The following is a 21,859-nucleotide window of genomic DNA, read 5'->3' as shown; positions in this document are numbered from 1 at the left end:
ATCACCTTATCAACCATGGTACACTTTCTATTTTTTTAAAAATGAGAATAACTTTGGAAGAATATAAACCAAGTATTAGTTCCCATTAGTAACACCTACCACACTGTGGAACAATCTTGAAAGGAACTAATAAAACTCCTTTTCTCCATTCAATAAAACTGCACAAAACATTCAAAAATACAGCCTAGGAGACAATTCTGTAAGGGCAGAATGGCTTAATAGGCCTTTTCCATCCCTAACTTCAATGATTCCATATGAGACAATAAGCAGAGAGACAACCCTCTGCAAAATTAAATCACTGGGAATCAACTGGAGAATGAAAATTAAATCACAGCAAAGTATTTTCTTCTTTGTAAGCATTAGCATTAATCACATGCAAAAGTAAAATATTAGTTAATTTAATTCTCTGTGCCTTCCAGACTCTGGTCGAAATGAATCAATGCAGGAAGAGTGATTTCTCTGATAATTGGGGAAATGATAAGGAGGGAAGAAAAAAGAAGAAAGAAGAAGAAAAAAAAAACCCAGTACAAATAGGTGGTGAAAATGAAATTACCAGAAAAGGACTAGAGAACACCATGTTAGGGGACCCATTTCTTCTGAATTCCATGTAAGAACAATATATGTAAAATTTTACAGTGGCGACTTTGAAACAGCATTATCCAAAGACGGCTAGAATTGGAAAGAAACTCACCTTGGACAGTACAAACCATACTAATTTAAGTGACTGTTATTAATAGCCTGCAAACCCCTGAAAAAAAGGCTTGACTATACGGCACCTTCAAACGGTTAGCCCTCTGTAATGGCCCAGGTCTGCTGCAGGGAGAAGGTGGTGGGAACCCAGAACCCCAGCCCCTCCTCAACTGACACAACGCAGAGTGGGCACGATGAATTTGCAGGGCATGATGAATTTGGGAACCCCTTCTCCTTAAACTGCTGCGGAACAGGCTACTCGGGTGCGTGCCAGCCGCTCCCTCGGCCAGTTGTGTCAGCATCACGGCGATGATGAGGCACAACAGAGGGCATCGCCGCCACGGCAAGCGCGGTGTCACGCTGGCGTTTGGCTCTGCTTTTTAAGCCGCGAAAGGTCAAACTGGACAAGCCACAGCCTAACCAAGCAGTGTGTAGCCGGGGGTGAGGCAGCACAAAGCCTTTCAAATCGGTGGCTAAATGATGGCACGAAGCGGTAAGGGACTGGAGTCACCAGTGTAGCCAACAAGAATCCAGGTGTGGGTTTCGCTGGGAGTGAAGATTGCACTGGTTTTGCAAAAGCTGGTAATTTAAGCTTGTGAACTACAGAAATAGAGGTATGTGTCGTGGGAATATGGAAAAACAGGCATGAACACAGCAAGAGGCAAGCAGAGCAGCTGAGCCAGCCCCTGCTGCCTCAGGGCCAGGGTTTTTTCCAGACAGCAGCCCAAGTACTTTAGTTCAGTGACAGACTTTATTGAGCTGGCAAAGAAATATGTAATCAACATCAGAAAAAATTTAAAAAAACAAACCCAAAGGAACAGTACAGAAAAAAATAACTAGGGGTCTGGTTTGTTTCTTCTGATACATTTTATAAATAGATACTTTCCTCCTACAGGGAGGAAATACTGTATTTAATTAGAAGCATAAATCATTATGCTTTTATAGTTAGTAATATCTTCTATAATGAAAGTCGATTAGCTTCTCACTACATATGCTGTTTATTGTTCAAATTTTACGGTAAGTTCTAATAATGGAAGTGTTACAGATCAGTTTGGTGGGTTTTTTTGGTTTACATTCCACCAACTCTTACATTATTCTTTGTTACAGACACATCAGCAGAAACCTGTCTGGCTTTCTACCTACTGCAGAAAAATACACACTATCTTAAAGGATCCTCTGAATTTTATTGGGATAGATTTATCTTTAGAACTCTATGATAGCGTTGAATTTTAATCCTCGCATTTAAAAATGGGGCCGGTTCTCATCCCCACACACCTAGCGAGAAGTAGTGGTGTGACAGGCTTGTCCCGCTGCCACCCATTAGCTCTCTATCAACACGTAGCCGCAAATGTCACTAACTTCAGCAATTTTCTATAGGGCTGCAATTATTTTCCTCTTTCTATTTCCCCCATCCTACAGCTACACAATCAAGACGTAAACACAAAGAAAGTGCAGCAGACACATCACTGATTTCATTGCCATTTAAGCCAACCCTTAGCAGCTCTGTGCCATGGACTGATGAGGAAAGCGCATTAAGCACTTGCAACAGAACATCCAAGCAGGTCTGTTTTGCAGCCTGATTAATAGAAACAACCTCTAAGGACTAATCACAAGTCGAGCCCTGTTTTGTAGATTAATAGAACAAAGGCACAAGAGAATAGGGAAGGTTACAGGACTAGAATATAAATAAGAAAAAGGTGTACACTCTAGGTAGTTGGACTGCTAGTAATTATCAGCTGAAGGCACATCCTTACAGCGGGGTCTCGCTGCTCTGTGCTAAAGCAGCTCACTTCCAGATGGACGATCAGCCTCTGCATCTCTGAATATTTTATCTATCTTAACTCCAGAATTTATGAAACAACAAAATCCTTTGCTGAAACAAAACATACTTTCATCTCACACTTTAGGCATCACTTAAATTTCTGTTGATAACAGATGATTATAAAATTTTCAGGAATTATACTTACCTTTCAGTTACGCATAGACCAGCGAATACAGTACTGGAATATAACAAACAACTGTTACTAAAAACACTGCTGCCACTACAATATGTTAGCAGATGCTAAGACCCAGCAGAGATCCTACACAGCCCACCTGACCCTGCAAGGAGGTGTGCTGCTCCTGCTGCGCCAGCCTGGCCAGCGGATTTTGCTGGCCCTGAGCAAGATTCCACCGCATGTGGGAAAGGTGTTCAGCCAGAGAAGAGTCCTACAAATAAATACCTTTGAACCAAAATGCAAGGTAACAGACCTTTTTTCATCACTTGGAATTTGCTAACGTTCAACAACAATTAGAAGCTATGCATGAACTATGTGCGGTGTCTACACAAATACCATATAGAAAATGATGAAACTTTTTCACCTCTACTTCTCTGCTTTTGAAAGTGTTCAGTATGACTGGCTATAACAAAACATGGTGAAGATAATCGCAACACAAAAAGCTGTGTCTGTGCCTGCTTCAGAGTTGAAGAACAACTGCAGGTACCACCCTTTGCCAGTGCTTCATTAAGCATGTGCAATCTGCTGTCCAAAATCCTGAACAAACTAAAAAAATCCTTCTAACTTCAAGAAGGATGGATTTCATCCATGATGTGACAACAGAGTATCTCTATCTACAGACAGATTAAACAGTATTTTCAGAGTGATTTATACTTGACTTTACATATTTGCTAAGCTCTTCCAAAAGCTCTACCTCTTCCAATGCTCTACATGCAAGAACATAAGCAACGCATTCCTGAATCTTATAAATCTAGGAATTTATAAAAAAGGATCTTCAAGTTAGGCAGTGGAAGACATTCTTCCTTAAAATGGTACTTTCCAGGTTTCTTAACAAATGCAAAACCTGTGTTCTATTCACAAACAAAGAGGGAGACAAACTTACTAAGAACTGAAAAAACAAATCCAGGTAGGTACCCATAACCCTGGAGACTACAGTGTATTGGGGCATCCCATATTAAAAATGGGAACACTTTAGGATTACAGCTTTCAGAGCACTCAGTTTGCCTTTCTCCTCCATTTCACTGTGGTGCAGGACATGGAAGTGGCCCAAGCAGCCCAGATGGAACACCAAGAGAGGTGTTAAAGAGAACACCTTTCTTGCGGTTTCTTTTTATTACATTCCCAGTTTTGGAAACAAGATGCATTAAAATCTGTGCCAGGAAAAGGAGACTGAAAGATTCATCCTTCTTACATAAAGCTTTCTTATATGAAGTTTGAGGCGATACACAATCTGTAAGTATATTGCCAGGGTACGAACCCAGAAAACTTACTCACGAGAGCAATACAGTTAGCAGCTGCAAATATCAGCTTTTGTCTGTAAGATACACCAATTCACATAGGTACAGAAATCAACCGGCTCTTTGAAGAACCAGACCACACAACTCTCGTGTTTGTCCTACCCAACCAGCAAACACTGCTGAAGCATAAAAAGTGAGAGCTCTCCAGAAGCAGAGGACAGACATGTTGGCAGATCTGCAGGTACAATACTCAAGTACTTACAACATTATTTAATGCAAAATAAATAAAACACACTTCTCAGATGGCTGCAAATCATCATGAGCTCATTTTCTAGGAAGCATCATTTCCTCTGTCAAAGTAGCCACAGGCACAGGGTTTCCAAGCATGACATGCATGTCAGTATGTAAGGCAAACCGCTAAGCACATATATTGAAGGATACTGTGTTTAGCGTTTATCTAAAACACTAAAGAAGAGGAACACAGAATGGAGTTACTAGGTGGCAAACCCCATTACTTTCTCCCAGGTACACTGCATGCACGCCATAAAACGATGTGCTTGTCTGTGCAAAAGTAACTGAGGAGATAGCAAGGCATCGCAGCTTGTGAGGCCAGCTGTACTTACTCAAGGGTGTATGCAACTCAGCCACGTCTATGGAGGCACAATGATAAGCTGTTGACCTCTTCCTGCTTGTAAACCACTGCTTAAGCTTTCTCCCTGTGTACACATACACAAACATAGCTCTCAGCCATATTAAGATTCTGAAATTTAACTAGCAGAGTCAGAAATGTCAGCAACTCTCATACTTTAGATGCATACAAACCATAATACAGACTAGCACCTCAACATTTTAGAGGTGGTTATAAATACTCAGCGGTCTCATTGATTTTGAACTGAATCCTGAGTGTTGACCACTTCTGAAATAAGGTGCCAGATCTATTCTGCTGAACGGATTCTCATGAAAACCTGATGAATGTAGCTGTCACTCTTGACCTTTATGTCTATGCTCAGATTCACGATCAGTGTTCTCTTATTTGAAGTGCTTGTGCAATTTTTGCTTTATTTCATAGCCTCTGTGACTTTAAGCTTTTTATACATGTCAGGGTAAAGTCAGCATTCTGATCAATAAGTATTAGATAAATATGACCGAAATCATCTTGAAGAAAAGTCATCAGGAATCTTATCCTTGACTGGGAGCTTACAAAATCTAGTCACTTGCTACTTGACTTCTGTATTAAAACCAAACACAGTTTTTCAAACACAAATTCTCTTCCATTTCTAGTGCATTTTATCACCATCACATCATGTGAGGTTTACCACCAGTTCTACCTGAAACAATGTAAATCCTTCCAAAATTGTTTCCTGTTTGCCCTGAATAGATGAACTATGAAGCAAACCACCCGTAGACTACACCTATTCCACACACCTGACAATACACAGGACAAGACCTACCTTCTCCCCCATCGTCCCTCTCCCCAACCCCAATCTCATTCATTTCACCACATCTTATAAATACACTTGAAAGTAATCCCTATTTTTCCAATTACAACTTAACTCAGCAAAGCTACTAATATGTGTATCTGCACATAACTGATAATTATATATTTAATTAAAGCTTATTACAAACCTCCCTGAGTCAGTGAACCTACCCATGTCCCAAACTTGGCACATTTAGGTACCCTGTTGAAGCATGGAGGGGGTTGCTACATTTCTCCAGTGTGGGCTGACACCTGCACTGTGAAGTCTCCTGTAGTCTTCATGACTACTTCATGTAGCCCATGTAGTAGCGCCTTCTCATCCAGGGTCACAACTCCTGACTTAGAAATGATTCATGCATCCAGTGCAGCAGCACTGCCGATAACAGCCCACAAAATGCACTGATGTGTTGTTTGGATCAAAATACCGTGCTGGAAACACACATGTGTTCATGCATGTTGGGCTGGATGGGCTTCGCCCTTCCAGTGATACAGCCCTCATGTAGTCTGCCAACCCCAACTGCAAAGCCTTGGTGTCCCGCTTAGCTCCTCGCTGGAATTCTAGTTTCTCTGGCTCACCAGCCCCTCTGGGACCCTGAAGGTCCTCCTGCTCTGTGGTCCAGCAGCCAGACCCTGGCTTGCACTTGCCCACACACCCTCCAACAGCCTCTTTGTCTGTCACTCAAAGCATCCAGCGGCTCCCTAATTCTTCTTGCTTAGGGTATAGGGGCAATTAAGGAGGAAAGCAAGTAATGGGGCTTGAGGAGCACCACCCAGTGCAAAATCTGCTCTGATGCCAGCTTATCAAAGCTCAGGCCCCTCTCTTATCTCTCCATTCTCCTACTGTGAAGGTGGTTGTCTTCAAGCAAAGTAATTTTTCGGTCAACCTTAAGAGCATGGTATTTTCAGTTTTGTCTTTCTTCCCTTCTGCACCAGACTACCACAAAGAGGCATGGTGCACATACAGGTAGGAGAAAATGGAAAAGCAGGAGTCCTGAAGCGCAGAAGCCACATGGAAGAATTTATTCAAGCAGGCATCAACACACAGCACTGAGTGCAATCCCCATAAGGAACTGCTTATCTCCACATTTGGCTTAACTCTCACCTTCCCTCCTCTTTCCCCAGATCCTATTCTTTCAGGGGGTTCAGACCTCCTCCCAAGGTGAAGTCTGTAGCAACCAAGTTGGAAATGTCAGGAGTTTTATAGTATCCTAGTTAATCCCTGTTCTTCCTAGCTCCTCACTGGGTGCAAATGCTTTCAGCCTGCTCAGCATACACAAATGCCGTGTTGACCACTGTGTTATCCCAGTGTTCAGCAGAAGGAAAGAAAACTTCTTATTCCCAGGCAGCTGGCAAGGGAAAAAAAAACACAAAACCAAAGCAAAACAGAAGCACAACCTGTGGGTTTTGTATGCACAACTTGTGTATCAAAATTACCTCGTTGTTGGGCAAACTACACTTCAACCCACAAACAGGAGACCACCATAAATAATTAGCCCCTCAACAGCACAGCTCACGCTCATTCCGGCTCTTTGCTTTTTTGCACAGCACCTGCTGAACTCCAGGAAAACGGAGCAGGAATTTGAGATATGGAGCAGATTCCCACAATCATCTGCTTGGTACTGCTCTGCAGGAACTCAAACCCCCGTTTCCACACTAGGAAAGATTCAAAAGAGTTAGGAGAGCTATCATTTTGTGTCTGTTTTAACTGGCTAGACTTCCACCCACAAACAGGCACAGTTTGTGCGTTACGCTAGTAATGAATACTCTAAAATTCTTATTCCTGCTGAAGTCAAGCCTGAAGAAAAGGTTAAGACTTCATGATCTGCCCTAGTGCCAGGATGCAGAGCTTTCCAAAGAATCAGCTAGGACAGGTCAGCATCACAGTATTAAAAATGACTTATGAGATAATATATTTAAAATTATAAACATTCCACTATAAGAAAAAAAGGAATGGAAAAAGGAAAGAAAACAAAGAAAGCAAGCTTTTAGAAGTAAACAGGACATTTTTTTTTACTTAGAAGTGACTCTGATATCAAGGAGACTGAAGAAAAATCCCAACAAGACATTCCTAACAAGGCAAAAAATGTAAGCAAACCGCTGCAATTCTAGACCGGGGGAATACATTCCTGGATCCTAAAATGAGAGACCTGAAGGACAAATGCCAAGAAAAATGAAACAGGAGCCTGCACCTTTAAACACAACCATGCTACGGTGGCGGTGTGTTTGTTTAACACACAGACAGAAGACTTCAGTCTTTGCCAATATTTTTCTCAGTTGCTGACTTCCACTGCATAAACACCAGAATTTCTCAAAAACTGGTACAACACCAACAGTCTTGTCCAGTCTCCCCTGGGGTTTCCTCTCTACTAAATAGCAATGAAGAACTTTATTGCTGAGTCGTTCAGTTTCTATTCCTCCCTTTTTTAGGCACAAGCTAATTGCCCACTAAGACTATGAAAATAAAAGAAATGAGATCCATTCGAACCCATCAGTATATCTGAATCCCATCATGTGAGTTGCCAATTGGTTTTCCAGTCCTCACGCTCAATATCTGCTGTTAATTTGCTTGCTATTTCAAGAACTTGAAGACTGTCAGCAAAATCCATGATGCATTACAAAACTTATAATTGAAAAGAAAAAAACCAGCATCTGACGCTTTTCTGACAGGATAAACACAAAGTCTGAAAACATTGATCAAAACAAGGGAGAGGTACTAACTTAGAGCTACTCATATTAAAATAGATTGCAAATGAAACAGGGGGAAAAAACATTTACAGAAATAATTCCAAACTGAGTCAGAACCATTTGATGAAACCGCCAAAATTTACACGGGGCTAAAAAGAAAAGAAAAGAAAAAAAAATTGCACAAAACGTTATTTTTAAAGGAGATGGTTGAACCTGTCTGTACTTTCTTAAGGCTGCATTATCCATGCCAATTAAAATTTTGCTTCTGAAAAAGAGTTAAGGCACTTCCTCTAGAGTTACTAAAAAAAGCAAATGAAAGCTTTGGCTTCGCAGAGGTGAGCGATAGCGAGCCGTTTGTTCTTGACCTCTGGATCACCGTACAGATCAAATTCTTGGACATAGGAAAAACCCACTAGTATTCATTAAAAGCATCTGGGAGGCCAGCTTTGTGCTTCTGTTCTTGAGACCTGAACAAGCTACAACTTGACAAACGTGCAGGATATTGCTGAACAATGCTGCTGTTCCTGTCAGAAGGGAAGAGCTTTTTTCCCAGCTTCATTCAGGATGAATTGATTATCATCACAATGATGTAAATAGCAGATTTCAATCACTATTTAAATAATCAATTTTAATCTTTTACGTTTGTGCTTTTCCGTTATTTCCATAAAATTGATTCCATTAACCATTCAAACGCATTGCTTTATATTGAATTAGCTTTTCTATTAAACATCTTCGTCCCTCAAAAAAATTCGTCTACCTATAGTTATCTAAACACATATATATGCTGAAAGTCTTGGATCTTTTAATTCTGTTAGATATGGCTGGATCATGTCCATATATTTTAACAGCAAAAAATAATGTAAATTATTGTTTATTTGATTTTATATTTATGGGTTGTGACATTTTTTGTGGATTTTTTTCCAGAGAACAGAATTTAAAATCCATGAATAAGTCTGTTGCCTCATTATTCATGAAATTAACTACCATACATTTCTATGCACACAAGTTTAGCAGAATATTTTTTCCATTTCAACTACACCCATCTTTCAAACAAACCAAAAAAGCTACCTGTAGAGCTGAAGAGCAGAACAAAAAAACACAGATAAAAATATTCTCCCTGAACAATTATTTCTGTCAAAATGTGGTTTAAACAAATTCTGGCTCCGGTTAACTGCAATTCTCTGGTGGTTTGAATGCTTTTAAAGCTTCATTAAAAAACAGACACTGCTAGAATATTTGTATTCAAACATCTATAGCATACTACAGTAAACTCAGTCCTTAGCATGGATGAACAATCTCAAATATAATTTTTAAAACCCTCATATTTTACAATAACATTTGAATTTAAATAAAACTTATACATATTCAGCACCTGAAGCTGCAGTAAAAACAGACTGTCTCTCCTTACCCTTCTACAGATACATCAGTATGAGTTATGCTTACATATACGTCACAAAGGGAACTTCAAGATTAAAAAATTCCTATATCGATTACTGCCTGTGCTTTTTGTCCTGTTCAATAAGTATCCTCAATCTCAAATTTCCAAAGGAGAAAATGTTTCCCTTAGAATCTTTAAGAGTTTTGACTGCACAAAGTATAAACTATCGATCATTATCCCACCAAACAAGCCAGGTTCATAGGATAAAATCAGAAGGAAGAGAAAGGAGGGAAATGTTTTTGTGGATTGTTATCTATAAACCAAATGGAAAGTCTTCAGCCATTTTGCTCCTTCAAGGTACATCAACAAATCTCCTATTTAAGGTGTGAAAATGTCAAGTTACATTTTCCTCCTCTGAAAATGAGCAGAGCTCCAAATGTGATTCATGTCCCACCCTTGCTCTTTTCTCTTTTAGGGGCTGATACTTTTGTTTTCTACTCCCCTCCAGCTAATGCCATTTAATACTCTCAGAACCATCAGGCTAAATTCAAATTTTCTGCTCCTTAGAGGCTGTTGATATGCACCACCGCACATTCCAATTGCAAATACACATGAATGCTCCTGTGTATTGTAAGTTATTTTCTACATACAAATTCTACTAAATTGTAAGTTAGGAGGCACTACTTGAATTCTCTTAGGTCTTTAGAAAGCTTTCAGATGTACCATGAGTAATAACATGTAATGAATATGGACTGATATTTCTTTTCTGTAGTTACACTGAGTTGCAATTTACATTTTCTAAATAGATGACTTATAGCCAGTTTTCCCAGTATCCTGGCAATTACTTCTTAGAAACCCCTGACAGGCTGAAACCTCCAGAATCACAGCTGTTATTCTTGGTTTGATCCCTCTTTTTAAATTAAAACCAGTAGCTTTATCGGCAAATGAGATTTTTTTCCCTCTGGAAATACTTACAAAAATGCACATAAATTGAACATGCCAACTTATCTCATTTTCGGGTTGGAGCATCTTCTGGGTTAATGACCAGTGTTCCACTACTGTGACAGAACTAATTGGAGTAAGGAGGCCATAAATACATACAAAACCCCCACAAATTCCCTTCCTTTGGGGTAATCTGAAGATTTATAGTAACAGAGTGAGATGTGATTGGAGGAGAAGGAGAAAAAATTTAAGAAGTGCTAACGGTCTTGTCTGATCATTCTGTCTCAGTTTCCAGGCACAGAACAGATTTGGAACAGATTTTTCTAGTATCTGATGTGACTTTTCCTTCCTCTCAAAGGCCAACTAAAATGCAGGAAGCTAGCTGAATTTTCACATTTTCCAGGAACAGTCATTATTTAAAAAAAAAAAAAAAAAAAAAAAAAAAAAAAGAGCGAGGGGGGGGGGGGGGCGGGAAGAAAAGGCGACACTGCATCTCTATGCTCCGAACACAAACTAGCTGATCTAAAAGGCTCTACTCAAAATGATAGCTTCATACATATGCCGTTCACTTGTTATGGTTAAAACAACTCAGTTCCTTGATGCAGCATCCCTTAATATTTCAAAACAAACGTCCTAAATCCGTATGTATACCTGCAAAATTAAAGAACTTCTAAATGCAGCTGGAGACAAGAGGGTAACAGATTGCCATTATGGATTCGGGAAGCGAAAAAGGGGTAAAGATCAGTACATTTTGCCAGTACATATAAATGCAAATGCAAAGGCATATCACACAGTTCTCCATTTCAGAACACTAAGCTTGCTCTTGCCCAGACTTGGATTCTACGTTCTCCAGATCTCTCCAGCAGCTCCATAGTAAGCAGAGTTCACGTAAATCTGCCCCAAATAAATTTGAAAAGATGCCTACACTTCATTATCACGGGATGCCTGCAGAATACAAGCCCTCTCAGTCCAAGGCATACATACGAAAGAAGGCGAACACAACCTCAGTCTTAGCAGCCAATCTTCCAGCCCACATGACTGCTCGCCTTACAGCAAGTCTCAAATCCACCTCATGCTACCCAAGGCCTTAGGTGCCCTGTCTTCTTTTTGTGTGTTATAAGCTATTACTAAAAAAGTTACTTTGAAATGTCTGTAAGAGGTGACTCCTAAGCTGAATTAAGATCACCTTTCTCAATTAGCTGATGCTGCAGGATTTAGAGTATTTAATTATTTTTTTTTAGCTGAGCAATGTCAGGCTGATTTAAACAACAAGCTAAAGGCTGACTTAAATTAAAAAAAAATTAGTAGCTTAAGTGAAGAATGTGAGATACAGAGCTAGATTACAATTTTGTAGCCAGCACTAATGGACACAACATGACCAAAAGAAGCACTGTCAGAAGTGTCAACGTGTGTGGTGCTGCATGAATCACCAAGGCCTGCAGGCCAAGTGAAAAGTCAATAGAGATGAGATGAAGGGGAAAATTTCTAATATCTGTATAGGTTTGCCCAATTCTTTGGTTCAACCCTTGCCACTCCCCCTTCCTCTCCTACTTTCACCTTTAAAGCAAGCCTGGCACCAAAAATCTAAGTTATAAGATTATAACAAACCCTTCTTACAGGTGGACATAAATTAGCATTTAAGTACGTCAGCTGACGACTAAGAACACCAAGTAGCATAACGATTATCACCATCACTGAAGTTGAGGTTTCTGGTACAGCCTGAAAGGACCATGGCTGTTGTTAGCATGAGAATTTAAAACAAGTGCTGCTCAAGTCTCCACACAGAGAGGTATCAGGTGTCACAAACAACGTGTAGAAAAAACAAGGAAGTCTCTCCTTACTGCAAAACTGGACAGAAATGTTTCCTGCATATGCTTGGCACAGGGGTGGAATGCGATCAAAACTGGCTTGCAATTTCATTATCACAACTTTAAAAGCAAAAAAAGCCTAGAACTGATCAGAAATAATGCTTAAAGCACCTGCTGCCTTGTACCTTGTGCTGTGTGCGTATTAAATGCTACCACACTAATCTATTAGCACAGCAGACACATGTACCCAAGCAGCACACAGTGTACCGAAGCTTCTCTAATACATACCAAGATGACACTGCAGTTAATCCACAAGCACAGAGTGGATATTGAACTTGCAATTTTTTAAGTGCATTCAGCAGGCAGAATAGAAATAATTACAATTCCTTTTGTCTTATTTCCCACACGTGGCTAAAAATAGCCTATTTATACACACACACACAAAAACAAAGTGGCAATTGTTTCAAGGTGGTTTACAGTTAAGTTTGATACTGTTCTGCGGGGCAATACAACAAAGCAGCTTCATGCATTTTCAACAGGAATGATTCCTGCTGCAGTTCAAGTAATAAACAGCAAAGAAAGTTTAAATTGAGACTTACCATGGGGCACCGTATATTCGGAATCCTTTAACTGTTACCTCTGAATCTTGTAAGTAAATACTATTTGTCAGGAGTGACTGAACATTGTCAAAGTCCTCTGGTTTCAATTTGGACACAGAGGGAAAGCGGTAGTAATCTTGTTTAACAAGGTCTGCCATGAATTCCTTATCAAATGTCAGTTCATGATTCCCAGCAATCACTATTTTATATTCATATGGTAGGTTTCCTGAAATAACAAAAAAGAGACTTAATTAGCACATTTTCCTCCCACACCAGCGTTGCCGGCACAATAAGTAGACAGCTAGCAGCAACAGAATGAAATACCCAAGATCTGTGTGCATCTCCATGTTGAGCAGAAGTTATTACTGCTGCTTCTCTTCCACTGAGTGAAATGATGTTGAAATGTAAAGTAACAGGACACAAAGCAATGTCACAACCAAAACTGTGTACTGCAGAGTTAAAGCGCACTGGTAGGCACCAAACGAGCTCCAAAGGTGGCATAAACCACCACTGCTCCCTTGCTTTCAGCTGATGACACACTGGTTTAAATTAGCCTAAGATGTGACACTGAGTCCTACCACTTGGAATCACAGCACCATTCAGGCTGGAAAAGACCTCTAAGATCATCAAGTCCAACCGTTAACCCAGCACTGCCAAGTCCACGACTAAACCATGTCCCCAAGCACCGCATCTACATGTTTTTTGAACACGTCTAGGGATGGTGATTCCACCACGTCCCTGGGCAGTCCATTCCAATGCTTGAGCATCCTTTCAGCGAGGAAATTTTTTCCTAATATCCAATCTGTATCTTCCCTGGTGCAACTCTGCTTAATTGATGGGACTGGGTCAGAGTCAGCAGTCCTGAGTCCCAGCCCACAGGAGGGGGCTGCAGGGAGATGCCACAGGTGGCTGAGTGGGTGGGCAGAGCAGCGACCCTAGGATGCTTCAAGTCTGTTGTGAGGGTACTAGGCACCGGGTACTGAATTAGACAAGTGGCATTTATTTCAGATCTAACCTGCTCTCCAAAGCTTCAGTTCATTTGCAATGGACTTTCACTTTATTCTTACTATTTATATATACATACACACACACACACATATATATATATATATATGTGGTAGTAGCTCATTTCTGTAAGAAGTACAGGTGTAAAAGAAAGCACGAGATTCAGGCAAGTAAGATGTAAGGTAGGAAAAAGGAATTGTGGTTAATTCATTTACTGTGAGGGTCAGAGACAAATAATACAGACTTGATTACCCCATTTGGGGCAACTATTCCCACTGTTTGGAAGGAGGCATGGATCAGGCCCGTGGAGCCAGATTTCTGGAGTTCAGAGACAGATTTTCAAGAACTTAGTACCAACAATCAGTGCCAGATCTTCCAAATAAACACACTGGGTGTTGAGCTCTCTTAAAAATATGTGTCCCATAACACAGTGTCTTCACAGAAGTGAGGTTCTTTTACAAAATCTGTCCCACCGTGACTTGCCAAAAATCACACGTAAGTTTGCATCAAAGCTGACTTCTATTGCCTTCACCATAAGCCTGATTTCCTACTCTTATACCACATCATTCACTTTGGTATTTATTCCTAATAGTCATTTAGAATAGGTTGGGTTTGTGGGGGGGTTTGGGGTTTTTTTTGTGGGTTTAGTTGTGGTTTTTTTTTCCATAAAGGCAACAGAATGAATGTGGAAATCTATGGGTCCATCTCCCAGTTCTGGTCCTCCTGATATCTTTCCTGAGGAACACAGAATCAGGTGCTATATACTTCTCATGAATAAAGCTCTCCTGAACAGATGTGGCTTGGCTAGTTTAAAACCTCTTTCAGCTTTCAAAACTGTTTGGGTTTGTGGTTTATTTTTTTAAAGTCAGTTTCAAAGTGAAGCTAAAAATATTTACAAAAATAACCTTCCCCTAAATCAGCCTTATGAGGAACCAGTCAAAACCCTCTGCTTCTCAAAATTTACAGCACAGAACAGGAATTACACAAGACACCTATACAAACATCATCTTTGCAAAATCAGTTAATTCTGGATAGAAAACCAAAAAGCCACAAATCTCTTGGAAGAAAAACCAAGCAAGTATCTTCATAGGCACCTCACATCTGAACAAAATGCAGATCATACATATTCATAACTCTGTGGTGCTGCATTAGATTAAAAGCTGCAGAAGATGCAATAAATGCTTCTCTACAGTTTATGCCTCACTCCTTTCCCTCTTCCCTCATCTCTGCTACATGCTGCTCTGCAATTCATTTTTATTTAAAAACTCAATGTGGCAGGTACCTACAATTCCTGCTCTCTGTGACCCCTGGGCACAAGGTAAAATTGCTATTTTCTCCTCTCTCAGGAAATGTAAAAGATACCACCGGCATGAAATTTGACACGCTTGTCATAACTATCAATCCCCCCAAAACAAGCTAGATGTGATAAGATTCTTGGAGAAGTAGGATGGAGAAGTTAAATTCAGGTTTCTGCCAAGTTATCAACATTTGCCAGTTTTAGCAGAGAAAACTTTTCATCTTATTGGATAAGTGTCCTCCCATTTATTTTGATAGACTTGAAAATCAGTGCTTTTTGCTGACATTATGTCCAATTAAGTCTAGAATATTTTTGCTTGAAGTCAATGGTTTTTTATCTTGACACCTTGAAAAAGAGGGCTCACTTTGAAGACACACAGGATGTGAAAAGACAAACCCACGGTGGCAGCAGTGATTATTAAAACATAGAAATGTAAAACTTATATATGTTACAGAAGCACCTGACATCAGTAAGGAAAACCAAACAGTATTTACTGCAGTTGGTGACAAGACAGCTGTTGATGTTCTTAGGACTAAGGAGAGGCTGTTTGGTCAGTTAAGAGCCAGGAAGGCACCAGGGAGCCAGGGGGGCTCTGGGAGAGAAGAGCCTCCTCCCTGTGCCACTGGGGAGGCTCAGGATGTGGCCCCACCAGTGAAACTTAAGGACCAAGAAAGACCAGGACGGAGAAATAAGGCAAAAGAGGTATCAGAGAAGAAGCCCCATGTGGACCCAAGTCCACCAGCACCTACCCAGGAGCCCCAGCTGAGCAGCACCACGCACCCAGAACCTGCCAGCTGGTGCGCGGGCAGGGATGCTGTGGATGCACAGCTGCAGACCCGCGCCCCCCCCGCCCAGCGACCACACGAGATGTGCTTCACTCTATTTCTGCACATACTTTTAACATTTACCACAGAATGAGTGCCAAGGTCTGACCTGGCTCCCCACCTAGCTCCCCGACCTCACAACCTCACATTTTGCTCTCATCTCCTTGGAGTTGGCGATGAGCAACACCACTCATCAAAATGCAAACGCATCAAAAGCCAGGCACACGCAAAGGGGAGCAGCAGGAGGAAGTCTCATCCATTTCTTTCCTCTTCCCCCAGGAAAGACTATATAGCACTAATCACAGTAATAAATTACCTGCAATCAGATTAGCTATTTATTCATCACATTCAGTTTTTCCCTTCCTGAAAGGCCCTGTGGCAGCACAAAACCTTCATTCTCTCTGAATTTTTTCTTCTTTCTGAATTCTTTCTGAAATACTTTGGCGTGTTTTCTTTCGGCAGTCCTGCCCTTTGTCTATAATCTGCTGACCTTCTGTGTTTAATATGGAAGGATAAACAGCCACACACAAAACTATCCTACTCCACAGTATTTTAGTTTCATCTTGACCAGATTATCTCTGCCTATCTATGTCCGCGCTGTCTGTACAGAGAGACGCTGCAGCACAATACACAGGTTGAAAGGCATTTCCTCATTTTCCTTCACTAAATTTTTATTAGCTACATTTGGTCTTTATTAGTCTAATTTCCTAACTACTAAATTTTCCATCGTGCATCAGTAATATTATTCATTCTAATTTATACTGTGAGTCTGGAAAACAGAAGAATCTCTTCCCAAGCAGGAAAAGAGTTTGATCTGTTTGTTGGGACGAACACTTCAGAAATCCCAATTGTCAACTCCCAAGGCAATAACTGAGTTTATATTAAAAATACTTAACTGTTTAACAGGCGAGATCAATATGCTAAGATTAAAGCTACTAAAAAATATGAGGGCACCAAGCCTGTTAGGTAGAGTCACTTATACTGAAGTATTTTAAATACTGTGAATTTATGTGTATATACACACACAGGGTGCATGTGTGTGTGCACACATACCTTCAAAATATATTTATTTTGGCTAAGATGTTTTTCAACACACGCCCTCAACAGTAGAAGCAAGGGCACAATGTAATAATTGATCATGAAAATATTGCAATTAGACAATTTGTTCTCCTCTGGAAGACAAAAGGTCAGTGTAACTCTTACTCAAATAAAAGCAAAGATAGCTAACTGTGAGTACCTCGTAAAAATCTAATTTTTTACAGCAAATACATTAATCTGGGAGTCTCAGAAGGTTTCTGTGACTTCTCATTTTAACAAGTCAACCCTCAAGCTACAGTCCCACCCACCTTCGTCTCCCAAGCGTTCATCCTCACTCCTGTGCCACCACACCTCTGCTACCACAAGGATTCAGTGGCTGCAGAGCACAGTGGATCAGGAAACTGATCCAGCTGAAAACTGATGTAGCAAAAAAAGAATGCAGCCCCGTGAACACTGGTAAGGCAGGACTTTTGCTGGCTGCAACCCCATACATCACTTTACAGTGTTAGCAGACCAACAGACTGACTTTAAATACACCTATTACACGGGACAAGGGGGAAGCTGGGGAGACAGCAGGGGATGGAGGGCATTGGGGTTTTTTAAGCTATGTAATCAGGTGTTCCACTGGGTTTTTTTTAAGTTCACCTCAAGTAGGTGATCCTAGGAGTCCATAATCTATTGAACAACTGTTCCATTTTAATGCCATGCTTCGTGTGAGTACAATTCAGTCACACAACCCAAGTTCTGTAGAGCTGCCAGACTTGAAAAGGAGTCTGACTGGCAATGAATGTTAACTGCCGAGTCCCTACAAAAATAGAAAATTACACAGGGTTTTTTTTGACTGCTCTTACCTACAAAACCCACAGGGAAGTAGGGAAATAAGCAATAATGTGATACTAGTTGACTATAAAGTGGTAGAAACCTGTATTTACACACCAATGCTATGCAAGTGCTTTTGATGTGAAGCTCTGAATATGCATATGCATGCATTAACTATTCAAACCACACAACACTTCCATGAAATGCGAAGTTTTTTCATGCCCATTTCATAGCCCCACAGACCCTTTGGCCATATGTTGAGAAACGGGCTGAGAAACCTTGAAGTACAAATCTTAGTCCCTTAAAAAAGAGAGAAATATGTACAAATGAATCGTCTTGAATTTACGGTATATCACACACGCTTCAGAAGTGCAAAACTGGTCACGGAGCATTCACCCATAACCAACCACATACGCACCCAGAGATAAACTCTGAAGGAGCAGATTTTGTGTCTTTCCCATGGGCTTTCCATGCCCCCAGCAGCACAGGTTGCTATCAGATGTCTGACCACAGCTGCCCACCTGCCCACGGGCAGCAGGCAAGGGCAACCAGCACAACCTGCAACTGGTCCGCAGCGCTCTAACTCTTCACACAGGTTTCTCACGGAAAGCCCGCTGCATCTCAGGGCCACGGTTTCTCTCTTTTTCCAGCATTTACAGCTTAACACACACAGACCCCCTTCAGCTTTTTAAAACAAAGAACATCTCAAAGGCGCTCATTTCTTCTTTGGCAGAAACAAATGAGTCAGTACAACATAAGTACAGTTGCACAGGCTCCAGCTTTCCAATGATAAGCTGGACTTCTCTCATCAACAATCAACTTCAGGCACCAAGATTCAAAACTGGGTAGGAAAAACAGTTTTCTAGAATGAGACTGACCAACTGACTGTGAAACTATTCCTACTGTTTTAAACAAACAGCCTTTACAAGAAGTGCCCAACCGAATAGCTGAAACTGATGTCAGCCAACACACTGGCTGAAAATGTGACTCATTAATTTCTATGTATTTTACCCCTCTGCATCTGTAGAAATCTACAGAATGAAATAATCAAAAACAAAAAAGCAGGCAAATAAAAGACAGAACATGCACAAAACCAAAACATGCTTCTCAAGAAGTACAAAGAACTGAAATACAAGATCTCTCAAAATCTTCTTGATGAAAACTACACAACCAGCTTTTTAAACTATTATCAGTTCAGATGCCTTTTTTTTTTCCCCCCCTCCCTCTGCAAAAGAATAAAGAAGATTTTGGAAAGGAAAAAATAAAGGCAAAACACACATGGGCAACAGCAAGACGAGCAGATGAATGGAAGTTTAACTGTTTTGCCTTTATGCAAAGAAAACATCAGACCACAGCACAGGGAGAAGCAAAGGCTGAGATCCTTGAATTCCTGTGATAAATCTAATGCTTGTACATTAAAGCTCCCCTTTGTTGAAAACGCTGTTAGACACAACAAAACAGAAATGTTAGGTAAGTGCAAGCTCTGCCTCTGACCTTTCACTCTGTAACCGTCAGGCTTCATTAATTTTCACAAGGCCTGACAGCTCTAGCGTTAATACTCACACTTGAGGATCGAGCCACACAGCAGGTTCAGACTGCTACCTTCTCCTCTGAAACTCATGCATTACGATTTCTTCCATGCTGGCAATGGAAAACCAAGTCTAAGAAACATTAAACACAAAAAACTACGTTACAATAATGCCAAGGTCGAGCCATAAACCCATGAAAGCAAGGAAGTACCGAGTGACTCTTGCCTCAGTACCTATAACTCAGCAATGCAGCACCAAGGTACTGCAGCAAACACAGTCCCAGTGACCGCAGATACGGTGCCGCGGGACCTGTACGGGCATTCAGGAGAAGTCTGACACTGCAGAGTCAGTGGTACCTAATACCAAGCGCTTCCACTCCTTCTCTCTCCCATAGGTAAACAGCAAATTTTGCACAACGTCACCAAGAGCAGCAGGAACCCCGCACTGCAGGACCGCGTCAGCGAGGGGTCTGATCACGTGATGCTCTGACATCTGTAACAATTCCTTGCTTTTATGTATTTATGTCTCAACCATAACATTATTCTAATGTAACTGTTTGTGATTAATATCCTTCTCCTCCCTGTTAGAAGGAAAAACGTGGCACAACAACAATCTTTTGTTTCACTTCAGTGTTCCACACCTTCCTTAGTGTTACCCTGAACATAACTTGTGTTGGGTTTTGATCTCAAGAGTTTTGAATTTCACTGGGCTACTGTTATTAAAACATTCTTTGAAACATGGAAAGTTTTATCAATCAATACATGGCATTTGTTTTGAAACAGACCGAATCTGAAGTTTTTGTTTAGCCTAACCTCAAAAACAAAAATCCTCCACATTTTGCCGCTCACAGCACTTGCCAAAGTGAGGTGTAAAAAGTCCCCCAAATTGACTTTAAAATTACGAAATCTGACACAGAAGCAGCACAGATTGCTTCCTAGTTCCTGGAAAAGCAGGCTTGTAATTATGTAACCTAAAAAATGGAGCTTTCAAGAGGAAAAAAAAAAAAGAAAAAAAACCCCACCTAACTTAACATCAAAAAAGCTGACCACTATGAAGTTTCCCTTTAAATTTAGCAAATTCTGAAAACAACACCCTCCCTGGAAATGGCAATAGCCTTCCTCTTCCCTTTCACTTTTAAAAATGCTTCTTGCACAAATGGTAGTTCCTGCTACTCCTCGCTTTCCCACAGCAAAGCAACACATAAAGCACTACCACGGCTGCACTGGTGCTATGGGCGCACATCCAAAGAGATCCTGTAAGTGAAACGGCACTCACCCGGGCAAATCTGCAAGGTTTTCAGGCAAGAACATCTTTTGCCTGGCAGAGCTGAATGAAGGGTGTTCCCCTAAACAGAATTACCCCATGTTTACACTTATTATAATGAGATTTGCACCTAACCCCCTGTAGTTTAAGGACTATAGTGCACGTATACTCCCCTGGAGAAATACGTTATACCTTGTCCAACAGGATTTTACATTTTCTCTTGCAATCAAGATCTTAATGTAGCAGGGCTGACAAGTTTTAAACCAGTTTCAGCTCGGTGTGGTTTTGAATGGCTCAGATCTTGAACTCTGAATACCAAGGCTGAGAACAGGTACATAAAACTCTGCCTTCACAGTGCCAGTGGGGCTAAGCAAAAATGTTCTCCTTGAACTTGATTAAGACTAAATTGAAAAGAACAGTTTTGGTTACTATTGCATTAGGCTAAAATACAGAAATGAACCCTAATACTATCCAAATCTAATAAGAAAAAGCCATCTCTATTTCAAAATTTTCAAAGCTTTCTCTATAAATGCATCACAGATCAATTTACATGGTACTTTTGCCAATAAGCAAAACGAGATCACAGGTTCCAATTGGCTTAACTCATATTGGAAAGTGCAAAAGCAAATGCTAGAAAATGCAATTACTGCAAACAAACTCCATTTTCTCCACTCAGGAGGGAATTTCAGGGAACATTTTATTGCCCTCAAATAATATTTCTAAAGGCATCAATACACAATTCTATTTTCTTTTCGGAGTCCCCCCACACTATATAACCTAATCCTCTATAAAGAAACTCACCAGATTTTGAAATAATATATTGGTTGTTGATATTACCTTGTGCACGCACATATTGTATCAATTTAAATGATTTTTCTCCATGAATCTTAAGAATATAAAACCCAACAGTCACTGTCTGACACAAACGGATCTGGACCTACTTCCCGTAACATACCCTTTGTCTCTGTAATTTACATTTCCAACTGAGTCTTTTTTTCCTAAAATAAATGATTAAAAGCCATCAAAAAGGAGGTCATCTTGAGAAACAATTATACAGAAAGTAATTAAGCTAATCATAATTATCACAGACAATGTCTTGGTATTTTCACGTACATGTATATTTTCACGTTGCAAAAGACCAGGGACAAGATCTTCCAGACAAAGTAAAATATTTAGTTAAAAGAGAAACAAGTCTGGATATAAATTTCTCACTACTTACTGAAAGAAAACTTAAGGAAGGAAATAAGAATTATGAATGCAGGACCCAGAT

General features: G+C 40.4%; 1 protein-coding gene across 3 annotated transcripts in view; it reads right to left on the bottom strand.

Annotated features, from left to right (window-relative positions):
• The window catches only part of MPPED2 (metallophosphoesterase domain containing 2), a 108,779-nt gene that overhangs the window by 36,052 nt on the left and 50,868 nt on the right, over nucleotides 1-21,859 (bottom strand). For all 3 annotated transcript variants that reach the window (XM_055814661.1, XM_055814662.1, XM_005232628.4), the window contains exon 4: nucleotides 12,815-13,040. In XM_055814661.1, the coding sequence (XP_055670636.1) occupies nucleotides 12,815-13,040 (226 nt within the window). The remainder of the gene's footprint in view (nucleotides 1-12,814; nucleotides 13,041-21,859) is intronic.

The sequence above is a fragment of the Falco peregrinus genome, chromosome 9 (genome assembly GCF_023634155.1).
Source record: "Falco peregrinus isolate bFalPer1 chromosome 9, bFalPer1.pri, whole genome shotgun sequence".
NCBI lineage: Eukaryota > Metazoa > Chordata > Aves > Falconiformes > Falconidae > Falco > Falco peregrinus.
This window is presented reverse-complemented; position numbering and strand designations above follow the sequence as displayed.